At 38.4% G+C, this 13,295-nt stretch overlaps 1 protein-coding gene across 1 annotated transcript in view; it reads left to right on the top strand.

The window, feature by feature from the left end:
• The first annotated feature begins 1,806 nt into the window (after positions 1-1,806).
• Rgsl1 (regulator of G protein signaling like 1) overlaps positions 1,807-13,295 on the top strand; it is a 71,677-nt gene continuing 60,188 nt past the window's right edge. The window contains exons 1-4 of the mRNA XM_074044780.1: positions 1,807-1,819; positions 5,774-5,856; positions 8,427-8,501; positions 9,627-9,756. Of these exons, the coding sequence (XP_073900881.1) occupies positions 1,807-1,819; positions 5,774-5,856; positions 8,427-8,501; positions 9,627-9,756 (301 nt within the window). The remainder of the gene's footprint in view (positions 1,820-5,773; positions 5,857-8,426; positions 8,502-9,626; positions 9,757-13,295) is intronic.

Below are 13,295 nucleotides of genomic sequence, written 5' to 3'. Positions count from 1 at the left end.
ACTCAGCCCACAAACATTGAGTACAACTGTGCTAATGTCCGAGTAAGCTTCTCCTACTCCACTCCTCACAATGTACCACTATTATATATGCCATTATTTTTGGAAGAGACTATAGCTTTTTCTTTTGGTCAGATTGTGATAGCACTTAACCAAAGGAGGGGATAATCCAAGTAACAAAACAATAACATAGACATCTAGAGCTTTACCCTGAGCTCTCTTTCCCTTTTTTGTTCTTTCCTTTTCTGTTTTAACTGTACTAAGGTTTGAACTCAGGGCTCTACTGCTTGAGCCATACCTCCAATCCTATTTTCTCTGGTTATTTTGGAGTAGGATATTTTTTACCCAGGCCAGCCTGGTTTCCTACCATCACTGGGATGACAGTCATGTACCACCATATCCACCTATTGGTTGCAATAAGGTCTCTCTAACTTTCTGCTTGGGTTGGTCTTGGACCACAATCCTCCTGATCTTAGCCTCCTAAATAGCTAAGGTCACAGGTGTGAGCCATCAGTGTCCAACTCTGAACTCTCTTAAAATGTATGCACCACTTTGAATGATGCATGAGGTAATATACTGAAGAATATGGCAGACCCATATTGGGACACATTAAAATATCAAGAAGTAATGAAAGAATCTCTTCTTACTATAAGAACTTTAGTTAGCAGTATCTGGTCTTTACCATAAAGATCATAACACTTTTTCAAACATGACTTTTTTTGTGGGTCTGAAATCAAACTCAGGTCCTTGCGTATGCTAGGCAAGTGCTCTACCACTGAGTTACATCCCTAACTCATTCAAATGTAATTTTTTTTGGTAGCACTGGAGTTTTGAACTCAGGTCCTCACACTTTTTAGGCAGCCACTCTACCACTTGAGTTATTCCATCAGCCCATTTTTGTGATGGGTTTTTTCCAAGATAGGGTCTCTCGAATTATTTTTCTGGGGCTGGCTTCAAACCACAATCCTCCAGACCTCTGCCTCTTGAGTAGCTAGGATTACAGGCGTGAGCCACCAACACCTGACCCAAATGTGACTTTTTATTGGTAATTCATTATTAATAACATTACTTCTAACTTCCCAGGTTTTCTAGACATGATATATGTTTCCCAACAATCTCTTTTAAATGTCTTCTCATGACATGGAAAAACTTTCTTCTCACAAGTTTAAGAGACATTCTTCACTAAATTATTAAGATTTATAGGCTTGGTAGCTTTTAATCTTAATATCCACTTTCTATCAGGAAAGAAAAAAGAAAAAAAGAGTTAGTGGAAAAAAATTGCTTGACAACTTCAAAGAAAGGGAATTCAAGCTATTTGGAGGTTGATTTTTCTCCCTCTACTCCAGCCATATTGGGATTTAAACTCAGGACCTCCTGCTTGCTTGGCAGGTGCTCTACCACCCTAGTCATGCCCCCCAGTCCTGAGATTGATGATTCAAGTGGACAGAAAAGCCTGGAGATACTGCTTATTAGTCCCAGGAGCTGAATTTAGCCATAGAAAATGTCAGCCTGTGGTAGAAGAGGATGGAGTGGTGAAGAGATCTTGGACACACATGGAAAGGAACTGTTACTGCACACAAAATATAGACTAAGTACAGCTGAGTCTCCTGTATTCAAGTGATACAGGAGATCAGGTAACATAAAGACTTCTCTCCAGACTGAGGACTACACAACAATAAGCAGGCCACTGCCTACGGAATCTGGAACTCCTCAGAGGTGTCACTGTGTGTTCACAAAGACTGGGTTCCTGTTGACTACAGTCTAATTTCTGCTGGTAACCAATCAGAGTGGCAGCAAAAGCACGACAACATGAGCAGTGTTGGTGAGTCTCTGAAAGGGAGGTTTCCAAGGCATTGAGCCCTCAAATAGGGCAAGCCACTCATTCTCCCAGTCATCAATAGGAGTACCACATGTGACTTTTGTGTCATTTATGTCTGTTGCCTTCTTTCTCCTTCTTACCTTCTACTACCACATCTTTAAGAATAGAACAAGGCCCCATTCATAAGAAACTTAGTCAAGAGGGAGGAAGTCAAATGTACATCAGGCCGTTATGTGTCTTACCTTCTCTAGGGAAAAGGCCTGCATGGGTTTTGGGATCATCTGATGATTATTGTTTATTTGTTTCTAAGTTAACCCTATTGTGGTGTGGAATGAGTACTATCAGCCTTTTAAATAATTAAGAAGTCTGAGGGCAGAACAGGAGAGAATGGTAACACAGGAATGAAGAAACTATAGGATTGGGAAGAGGCGGGTGTGGTGAGCCTTGTTCCCGTACCTTATTATGACTGTTTTGCCAATGGCAATTTTATCATAGGCAAGCCCCTTGTCACCAGTACTGTGTGTCCGTATGGAAAATAATCAATCAGGAAATTTCTGCCAAGCCCCATTTCCTGCAATCAGATGGTCTCTCAATAACATAATCCATCAAGAAATTCATGTCATGATTGTGAAAGGGGGACTATTTGGTGGGGTGAACCAGTGGGAAAGGGGAAGGGAAAGATAAGGGTGATGGGGGGGCAAATGTGATCAAAGTACTTTATATGAAAATAGCATAATGAAATCCACTAAGAACTGTTAAAAGTGATGGGAATTAAGAAAAAATAATATGCACAGGGTGAGTTTGATCCCAGTACATTAAATGCATATATGTAAATTTCATAATGAAACTCCTTTGTACAATTTATTTATGCTAATAAGTATAAAATAATGTAAAAGATCTAGGTGATAAGTGTTCTCACTACTAATGTACATACACATGCATATAAATGTGCATATATATATACATACATACATATTCATGTGTACATAAATAGCTAAAAATTAAAAATACATAGGCCCATAAAGATACACACACACACACTTTTTTCTTCTTAGAAACTGTGTCTTCACTGATTCTTCCAATTCCAGTTCAAACCTCTAGAATTATTCTTGTTCCAATCTCATATTTGTGTCTCTGTTCTTCTACCAACAGAATCCTGGCTCCCAACAACATATTTATCCATTTGCTTAGACCTATAACACACTGGAAGTAGTTGCAGAATTGTCTCACCAACACTGCTACAATAAACCTACTAAAAAGAGTTCAGGATCTATTTCTAATTTTCATCACCACTACTTCAATCTCACTACCCACACACACACCATCTGCCCAAGACAAAGTTTACATAGTCAAATACTGAGTTAATAAACTAACTTGAATTTCTTCTTTCTTTTTTTAACTTTTCTCTCATTTCCCTTGTATAAAGTTGTAGAATTTATTCATTGTTTCCATTTGATTTCAGGTTTGCCTTTTTTTCAATGATTTTTTTTAATATTAAATTTTTACAGTATTAAAAAAATAAAAAGAAATCCATGTCAGAGTGTATGAATGACTGACAACCAACCAATCCAAAAGGTTATAAACATCATCTCTTGAACAATTCATTCAGCATTGACAGATCTTGACAAAGTACAAACCCTTTTGTGCCTAGGGGAGGAAGGATGAAAACCCTCTTGCCATAGAGCTCAGTCATGGAGGAAGCTGCCTACATCAATGATGAAAGCAGCAAAATATATTAACTATAGTAAAGGAAGACATCTAGGACAGTGTGGAGACAGAATCACTCTACCATTGTGGTAGAGACTCACCGGTGCTCATGTTGCCCTGACTTTCCTGCCACTCTGATTGCTTAGGATCAGAATTAGCCTAGAGTCAGTGCAACCAATCTACCACTGTGTTAGATTTTACCATTCTTGGTTCACCAATATGATTATGTATAAGCCAGTTCTTGATGGATAACCAGCCATTTATGAAGCCAGCTGGGGTTGAGAGGACATTCCAGACAATGGGAATGTGGGAATAGACATGAGGTTTGAAGTGAAAGCTGACAGCAGGTTCAGGAATCAGAGTGCCTTGGTTTTGGCTTGGAAACAGGAGGCAGCATAGTGTGAAGTAGCAGATGAGACTAGGAGGTAAAAGCAAAAGAAGATGAAGCCTCAGATAGTATACTCAGGGGTTTGGAGTTTACCTTGTAGAACATGGAGGGGTCTTTGAGGTGTGTCAACAATAACATCAACATATTATAGTGGCACTGTGTAAAGGGCATTTGGAAAGGGAAAGGACCAGAACTAGGAAGACCATTAAGAAACTGATGCGGTAGTCTAGGAAGGAGATGATAGGGGCCTGAAAAAAGATAATGACTGTGTATAAATGGAGAGGAGAGAGATTCCAGAAATATGTGAAAGGGAAGAAACCACAGGAATGGCCCAACATTGCATATGGGGGTGGCAAGACAGGAAAATCAGTGATGTAACTGAGACTGGGAATACAGGAAAAGAAGCATGTTGCATGTGTGGAAACCTGGATATGTTGAACCCATGGAGGTGAAAGCACCTGGAGAGATGTTTCATAGCTAATTAGATATTCAGAACTAGAGCCAAAGAGAGAAGTCTGGGCTGAAAACAGAGATTTTAAAATCATCTGTGTGTCATAGATTAAACAAATCAGGGAACATTCATGAAAAGAAGAGCAGAGGGCTGGTGAGGGATCCAAGGGAAACCAACACGAAAATTTACAGTAGATAGGAAGAAAAACGGTATCTCCGGAATGAAGGCAAAAACTGACACCAGCTCTGCTGTTTACAATAGCATTTTATTGTCTGGGTTTCTATGTCTATTTCTGTTATTCAAAGACAATGACCACCTGGTGTCATCAGGAAGTGATGGAGGCCATGGCTTGGTTTTCTTGTGCTATTAAAAATGTACTTCAGGGATTGTACATTTGTACAATCTCACTATCTTCATCAGATGCTGGAGAAGTCTAAGAGACAGGCCTGGTGTTTATTATTTAGCTTGTTCATTTTCAGCCTTTCATTATAACTTTTGGGTATGATGGAGAAATGGTGGGCCATTGATATAATAATTAGCCTACTACTCAATAGTTGAAAACTATGCTCTAAAGAACATAGACAGTGAATTGGAATAAACTTAGAGGAGTTAACTAGTCCACCTGGGGCTTTTATTGTTGGCTTTATGATGATCAACATTTATATTCTCTGAATAATTTGAGCAAAACAACAATAAAACCTGAGAGGCGCAATAAACATTTGCATGACCAAATCAATATTCAAGAAAGTTCTTGCCAGGCTGTAATGCTGGGCCCAAACTAACCAGGCAAAATTTGACAAGAATTCATGTAATTTACTGCCCTTGATTTCTGAAAGGAGATGGCTAAATAAAGTGTAGTGGATTTAATAGCATAACGTGAAAGCCCCCAAAACAAACTCCACTTCAGGCTGCACTGATGTTACATGCAACATTGGCCAAAGTACTCTTGTACTCTGCCCTGGGAAGCATTTAGGGTGCTTGAGATGGCTCCATCTCATTGGATGTCACTTCAGCTGATGAGAGAGGAGCAGGTAGAAAGGAGTCCATTGAGGAATGGCTGAAGAACTGTCCAGAGAGGTTGAAAGTTAGCAGAAGTCTGGGGTGTCTTTATTAACATTGGGAGTCCCGTCTTCAAAAGGAAGAATTTCCACAAATACAAAGAAGGTAAAGAAAGGCAGTTCACAGTAAGAAAAAAATTTTTCTAACCATTTTATCTCTTAAAATGAGACATGAGACAGTGAACGCCCTATAGTTAAGAGACGTGGAAAAGAAATTGGAGTTAGATGACCATAAAAGCCGTCATTATGCTGAGTTTTGGCTGTGTGAATGATCTATTTAATTGCTTTATTCTTGCAATTGGAACACAATCTTGGTCATGGGTTTTTGTTTTTGCTTTTTTCTCTCCATGTAGAAATCATCGGTTCTACAAATCTTATAATTCTTCTAGAGGATGAAGTCTTTACTGACTTTTTCAACACATTTCTTTCTCTCCCGGTAAGCATTCTCAGACTTAAATCTAATATTTTATTAATAGCTTAATAATGAGTCTTACTGAAAGTGCCTTTTTGTTTTTTTGTTTTTGTTTTACTAAATTCCTTGTGCAATCAAGAACTTTTTAAATTTGAGCAAATAAATGTGAACCAGAACCACCTCTAGAATCTCCAGAACTTCTTACTGTCAGTGTAAACAAATCCAAAATTCCCAGGCTCTTTAACTGCCTTTACCTGTTCCCAGCACACCATCTGCTGACACCAGTGCTGTAGTGACCTCACATCCACCCTTACTCAGTACCTCTGCCTTCCCCCACCTGCAAACTCCCTTAAGCTCTTTGCTTTCTACGTGGAATGCCTTCCCCATAGTTCCACTTACCAAAGCCTTCACCATTCTTCAAATTTCCACTTAAATTCTATTCTTAAGGAATGCCAGTCCTCACAATTGCAACCTCCTGATTAGAACTTCTCTTAGTCACTGTTTGCCTTCACTCTTTGCAAGTCTCTTATAGTATGTGTGTGTGCGTGCGTGTGTGCGTGTGCATGTGTGTGCGTGCGTGTGTGTGTGTGCATGTGCGTGCGTGCGTGCGTGTGTGTGCGTGTGTGTGTGCATGTGTGTGCGTGTGTGTGCGTGTGCAGTTGTGTGTGCATGTGTGTGCGTGTGCATGTGTGTGTGCGCGTGTGTGCGTGTGCATATGTGTGTGTGCGTGTGTGTGCACGTGTGTGCACGTGTGTGCATGTGTGTGCTGTGTGTGTGTGCATGTGTGTGCGTGTGTGCGTGTGTAAGCATATACCCTCCCCAACTCTCCCCACTGGATTGTGAGATTGTGCATTCCTGTAGGATAAGGACTGAGGATTATTCATTCTGCTCTTCTCCCCTTACCAAGTGTACAGCATGTAACAATTGATGAGTTGTTGGCTAGAACCAAACCTGTTTATTTTAATTTATGCAAGTAAAACAATTGTCAAACGTAAAAATATTCTTAAACCTAAAACTAGGCTAATCCCATATATTTTTTGTTGGTTTGTTTGTGACAGGGTCCCACTATGTATCCCAAACTAGTCTCTAACTTCCTATCCTCCTGCCTCAACCTCCTGAGTGCTGGTATTACAGGTGTGAACCACCATGCCTGGCAGGCCATAACTTTTTTCTTTTTGAATTATGCTTTATGAATTGTGGCTCATCTCAGTGTAGCCTTTCCCATAAGATGTGCCTATTAAAATGTGAAAATTCAGGAAGAGGGAAAATATACTATCTCACAAATAGTTATTGGGTGGTTACTTTGTACCAGCCACTGGGCTTAGTTTTGGGGATGCATGTGTTAATGACATAATCTCTGTCCTCAAGGATTTCCCAATCTAATATGAGAGACTGGTATTTAAGGTATGGATGACATGACAGAAATTTCCAGCAGGCAGTTACATAGGAGGGAAAGGCCACTCCTACCTGGAAGAGTCAGAAAAAGCTGATACCAGCGTGGTGTCTTTTTTTTTTTTTTTTGTAAAGCAAACTTTACTTATTTGGAACTTAGAAATTCCAGGTTGTATCACATCAGTGAGTCAATAAGTGTGAATTCTCCAATTCTTTTCTTCTTTAAATCTCATTTTGGGATTTAGTATAGAGATCTGTATTTCCCAAGGCTGTTTGTGAGAATGAGAGAGCACAGGTTTTGAAGAGCCACCCTAAGCCATAGCTAAAGAGGTTAGAGGAAGCATCAAAACCTTAGCCTAATGCACAGAAGAAAACCTGGGGTTGAGAAAAGTGGAGAACAGAAAGTGACTTTATTTTTACATGTGGTCAAGAAAAGATACTCATGGGAAAAAACTGACAAGATGTGTATTCCTTGGGGAAAAGACATGATTGGGAGTATGAGGAGACAGGTCAAGCCCCAAATACATCCAGCTTCCTGGAGGTGGCTTATTGCGCAGGCCCATTTTCCTGAATCTGTGCTTGGAATTAATGCTTTTAGAACACAAAACAATGCTAAAAGAATACATGCTAAAAACTACTTCCAGCAAAGATTTCACTTGCTCCAACAAGGTTAAGAGGTTCAAAACTCATTCCTAGGTGATACTCTCTTATTGATGACAAAAGAGGATGATAGCCTACAATTACCTGTTAAAGCCTCCACATGTAATTTGTAACCCCAGTTCCCATAGGTTCAGTCATCTCTCTACTTTCTCTAGTTCAAAAGTTTAGGTAAATCTAAAGCTATTTCTCTTAAAAAAAAAAGGCTTTAGACCTTTCCTTTAATTCTCTAAGTCTATGGCAAAAGTGAATAATGCAACCCACAAAATCAATATGTTCTAATATTAAGGGTCTTTGCCTTTGCACACAAGCAAGATGGCTCCCAGGTCTAGGTAGGGTATAGCCAGAAATGAATGTTGCACCTCAATTCATTCAGAGTATTTTTTTACTTGTGCAGAGCATGTTGATTAGGTGGAATAAATTTAAGAATCAATGCCCCTCAAAACAGGAAAGCAGTAGGGCTTTCTCTGTCTGTGCTGCAGATGATCTGTGCCTTGTGTATGAAGAGATGCTATTCCTCCTTAGTTGTTGCCTTTCTTTTGCAGGTTTTTGGCCAGACACCATTTTATACTGTTGAAAATTCACAATGGACCTTGTGGCCAGAAATACCTTATGACTTGGTGAGAAGATTCTTGATTGGCAAAGGGTCTGGGGGTGGAAGAAGAGGGGATTGTATTTGAAACATGAGTTGGGAAAGGAAGACAAAACAGGATCCCAGAGGGTAATTTTGGAAGAAACCATAAGGCAGGTAAGTAAAACAAACAACATCAAGCCAGGTAGACATTTTACATTTTTACCTCAGGCAAGCAATTGCTGGTGAACCCTTTCCTTATACTCTCATCCATAGTTAGCTAATGGAATTCATCTCTCATGTCTGCCGTGATTGTTGGGTAGTTGGTGCTATGCTAAGACCTTTGAGGTCACATCTGAACAGGGAAGATTCTGAGAATGGATTGATATTGTCTGCCATGGGTGTGGGATAGGGCTACGTAGTTGTAGTCAGGTATAAACTACCCTACATGGAGATCAAGGTTAAGATGCCGCTGTGAAATTCCTGATGACCACTTGACTGTTCTCCTCCAGAGGTATATCTTTAAAATATTTTCTCTTTACACATTTCTTTTCCCTGTATGTGAGGTTGGAAAGATTACTCTATGACCTGCTCATGATATAGTTTTGTTTTTACCTGAGTTCTAGAGAGCTAAGAAGAGATACCTTACTCCACTTATTTTTTTGGGTGGTGGGTGGGAGGGTAGAAGGGTTTACTGGGATTGAACAGAGGGACGTGCACTTGCCAAGCAGGTGCTCTACCACTTCAGCCACACCTCTAGACCCCTGACTCCACTTCTTACATTCGGTTTCCCTAAGATAACTATGAAACTTAATTTTTTAATTTTTTTCCCTCTCTTCTTTGGTGGCTTGGTCCCTCAGGGATCTATCCTGTACTCTAAATGATGGTGTGTGTGTGTGTGTGTGTGTGTGTGTGTGTGTGTGTGTGTGTGTATGCATGCACACACTCATGTTGTGGTTACTGTTGCTGTTTTGAAGATCAAGCCTTTTATTTCCATTAATCCATTCACTTTTTTGGGAACTTCAGCTAAAGTGTCTGCTCCCCTTAGATACTATTTTTTTAATCAACACACATCTCCTTCCAGCCAGATATTGCAAGTGTGAGGTTAAGCTGTTTCATTTCTTACCAGTTCAGTACCACTTATTTTTCTTTTGTTATTTGGTTTGAACTCTAGATTGCCAAGTACAAAGGATTATTGACCTGGTTGGAAAAATACCGGTTACCCTTCTTCTGTAAAACAAATTTGTGTTTCCAGTATATTCTCTGTCAGGAACTCATCAGTTTCATTAAGTCGCCAGAAGGAGGTAAGTGTGTGTGTGTGAGTGTGTGTGAGTGTGTGTGTGGGTGTGTGTGTGTGTGTGTGTAGAAATAAACATGTTAATTAATGATTCCATGACTCTCAGTCCTAGGTGAGATACAAATACTAGCTGTGTTTGTTGATATGTGGCTAACTCAGCCCATGTTTCACCCAGCAATACATGAACTCTTAGCATAAAATTTGGTACCTGAAGCAATAAGCAGAAATCAGGCAGACTAGGTACTTTATCTTATACCCAGAAATTATGGGGTTAATGGTGAGTATGAAGTATGGTAGAACTACCTGACATATATCTAGAATCAAACAAATCTCACTACTTTCATTACTTCCATTTGATGTGAACCACCATCATTTCTTACCTGGGTACTGAAGTTATCTCTAATTAGTCTCCTTCTACTCCTGATCTGCTTACAATAGCCAGAGAGAGTCTTTTATAACATAATTTTTGGAAGAAAGCAAGGATTCTAGTAAAACAGAAGAGTAGGAAACACTAAGAATTTGTTTCTATAGCTAGATAACATATGGCATAATCCATGTGATATAACCGTTTGGAGGATCTGGGTGTATTGAAGTTTGCAACCCTTGAGAGAAGGATGAGACAGTAAATTGTAGTTGTTTTCATTCAATTTCAGCTCTTAGCACAGCAGCAGCCACCTATCCTCCAACCCCAGTCCCATGACACAACTCCAGAGCAACTTACATACACCTTGTGCTTGTCAGGGTAATCAAAGAATATCTTGCCTTCCAAACATTGGGAATCTGGACTCTGACCACTGGTTATTGCTTCTGATCACAGAGATTCAGATGAAGAGGTGGGCAGCCATTTTTGTTATACCTCCCCATTGCCATTAAGCCCCTTTTCCTCTGCCTCAAGTGATTTCCTGGGGATTTAAAGGTTTTTCAGCCTTCCCTTCTTTATTTTCCACTTTTTCCCCATTTTCAAAACAGAGATAAAAAGACTAGAACTTCCAAAAGTAATTGCATATATGGAAAATTAGACAGTTGCTGCCCATACCTAAGGAAAACCACAAGCTCAGAAAAGACCTGAGGAGAATCAAGTTTATATTTCAAGTTGATTCTTATAATAGAGATAGCCTACAGAAATTTTTTTAAAAATAAACAAAATGAATAACAAAAACCAAAAAAGAAATTTATATGTAAGTGCAAGAATCTGATTTCCAAAATTGCCACATTATTATATTCAAATGTATAATTTTTAATGGAAGTCATAACACATGCAAAGAAACAGGAAAGGAAAAAATTAAATCCAAAGAAACAGTCCCTGAAAAAGACATCAAGGCAGATCTACTATACAAAGACCTTAAAGCAATTGTCTTCAAGATACTCCAAGAAGTAAAGAACAATGTAGAAAAGTAGAGAAAACATTATTTAAACAAAATGAAAATATCAATGAAAAGATGGGAAACCTAAAAAAGAATCCAAAAGGAAATTCTAGAATTAGAAATTACAAAAGTAGAAATGAAAAAAAATCACTAGGGGAATTCAAAGCAAGCTGAAGAGAGAATCAACAAACCTGAAGGGGAAATTATCAAGTCTGAGGAATAGAAAGAAAAAAGATTTAAAAAAAAGTGAACAGAGTCCAAGGGACCTGTGAGACACAATCAAGTAAAATGACACATGTATTGATGGTGCTCAAGGGGAGGAGAGAAAAAAGGGCAGTGAGACATCCCCCAAAGGCGCCTGTGTTGAAGGCGTGGTCCTTAGCTGGTAGTCTACTGAGAGGTGACTGGATCCCAAGGGCTTTGACCTAATCAAATGGATGAATCCTTTGATGGATTCATAATATGATGACATATTGGGAGGTGGTAGAAAGTAGGTGGTGGGATCCAGTTGGAGGAAGAGGAGGTCACTGGGGGCATCCCTGGAAAGATGCACCTTGTCCCCGGCACCCTCTTGCTGTGTTTTATTTCCTGTCCTCCATGAGGTGAGATGATTTCCTCCCTCACATGGCCAGCGTGGTGCTCAGCCCCACTTCACACCCACAACAATGGAGCCAAACAACCATGGGCTGAAACCAGAAGCCAAAGCAAATCTTTCTTCTTAACTGGTTTGTCTCAGAGATTTGTCATAGTGACAAAAAAGCTAACTAACATAGAGATAATAGTTAAAGAAATAATGACTGAAAACTTCCCAAATTTGATGAAAAAACATGAATATAAACATCCAGGAAGAAGAAGCCAGTTAACTGCAAGGAAAATGAACTCAGCTGACTTGCAATAGGATGCATTATAATGAAACTTGTGAAAGACAAAGACAAAGAATCTTGAAAATATAAGAGAGAAGCAACTTGTCACTTAGAAGTGTTCCTCATAAGATTATTAGCAGGTTTATAATCATAAACTTTGGAGTTCAGAAGGCAGTAGGCTTATAAATTTAAATTCCTAAAAGAAAAATACAGTTATCCAGGAATTCTATAGCCAGTAAAACTATCCTTCAAAAGTGAGACATTCCCAGAAAAGTAAAAGCTAAGGGAGATGACTTTTAAGAAATGTTAAAGAAAGTTCTACAGAGTGAAATGAAAGGACACTAGACAATAAACTGAATCCATACAAAAAAGTAAAGATCTCAATAAAGATAAACAAGCAGACAATTATAAAACCTAGTATTATTATAACAATGGCTTATAATTGCACCTTTCTTTTTGAATGATAATACATTTTTAAAAGAACAATTATCTGTCTAGAAGCCAGTATTGTAACTTTGGATTATAACTCCACATTACATTTAGTTTTCTACATAACTTAAGAGACTAACGCATGCCACTAAATTATTAGTTTGTGTTTGGGGGCACACAATGAATAAAGAGGTAATTGTGTGATCTCAACAACCAAAGAGGTAGAGATGGAGTTTTTTTATGTTACTGAAGTTGAGCTTCTATAAATTCAAATTAGAATGCTATGGATTTACAATCTTAAATGTAATTCTCATGCTAACTGCAAAGAAAATAGCTATAGGATACACAGAAAAGGAAATGAGGAAGGAATTTGTTTCATTACAAAAATAAACAGAAAGGAAGATGATAATGCATGAAATTAGAAATAAAAAAGCTGTAAGGCATATGGAAAACAAGTAACAAAATAACAAAATTCCCTCCTTAATAGCAATTAATTTAAAGTAAATTAAATTCTTTAATCTAAGGACAGAGGTTGGTGGAATGGATTTACAAGGAAGACCAAACTATATACTGTCTACAAGAGAATCATTTTATTTGTTTTAAAAAATTTATTTAAAAAATAAATTTATTTATCATAGTTATGTAAGGCTGGGAAGTCCAATACATCCATGCATAAGAGATATTGCAGGTTTGGCTCCATATCATAGCAATAAAGAAAATATTGCAATAAAATGAGTCACATGAAGTCTTTGGTTTCCCATTGCATATTAATTTTGTTTGTCATATGTTGGTAGTCTATTGGGTGTTTAATAGCATTATAGCTAAAAAAAAGTACATAACCTGTTAAAAAATAATGTATTGCTAAAAATTGCTATTATTGAGCTGTTGGA

Source organism: Castor canadensis, chromosome 11 (assembly GCF_047511655.1).
Source record: "Castor canadensis chromosome 11, mCasCan1.hap1v2, whole genome shotgun sequence".
Taxonomy (NCBI): domain Eukaryota; kingdom Metazoa; phylum Chordata; class Mammalia; order Rodentia; family Castoridae; genus Castor; species Castor canadensis.
The sequence above is the reverse complement of the archived record's forward strand: the minus strand, read 5'-3'. Positions and strand labels throughout refer to the sequence as shown.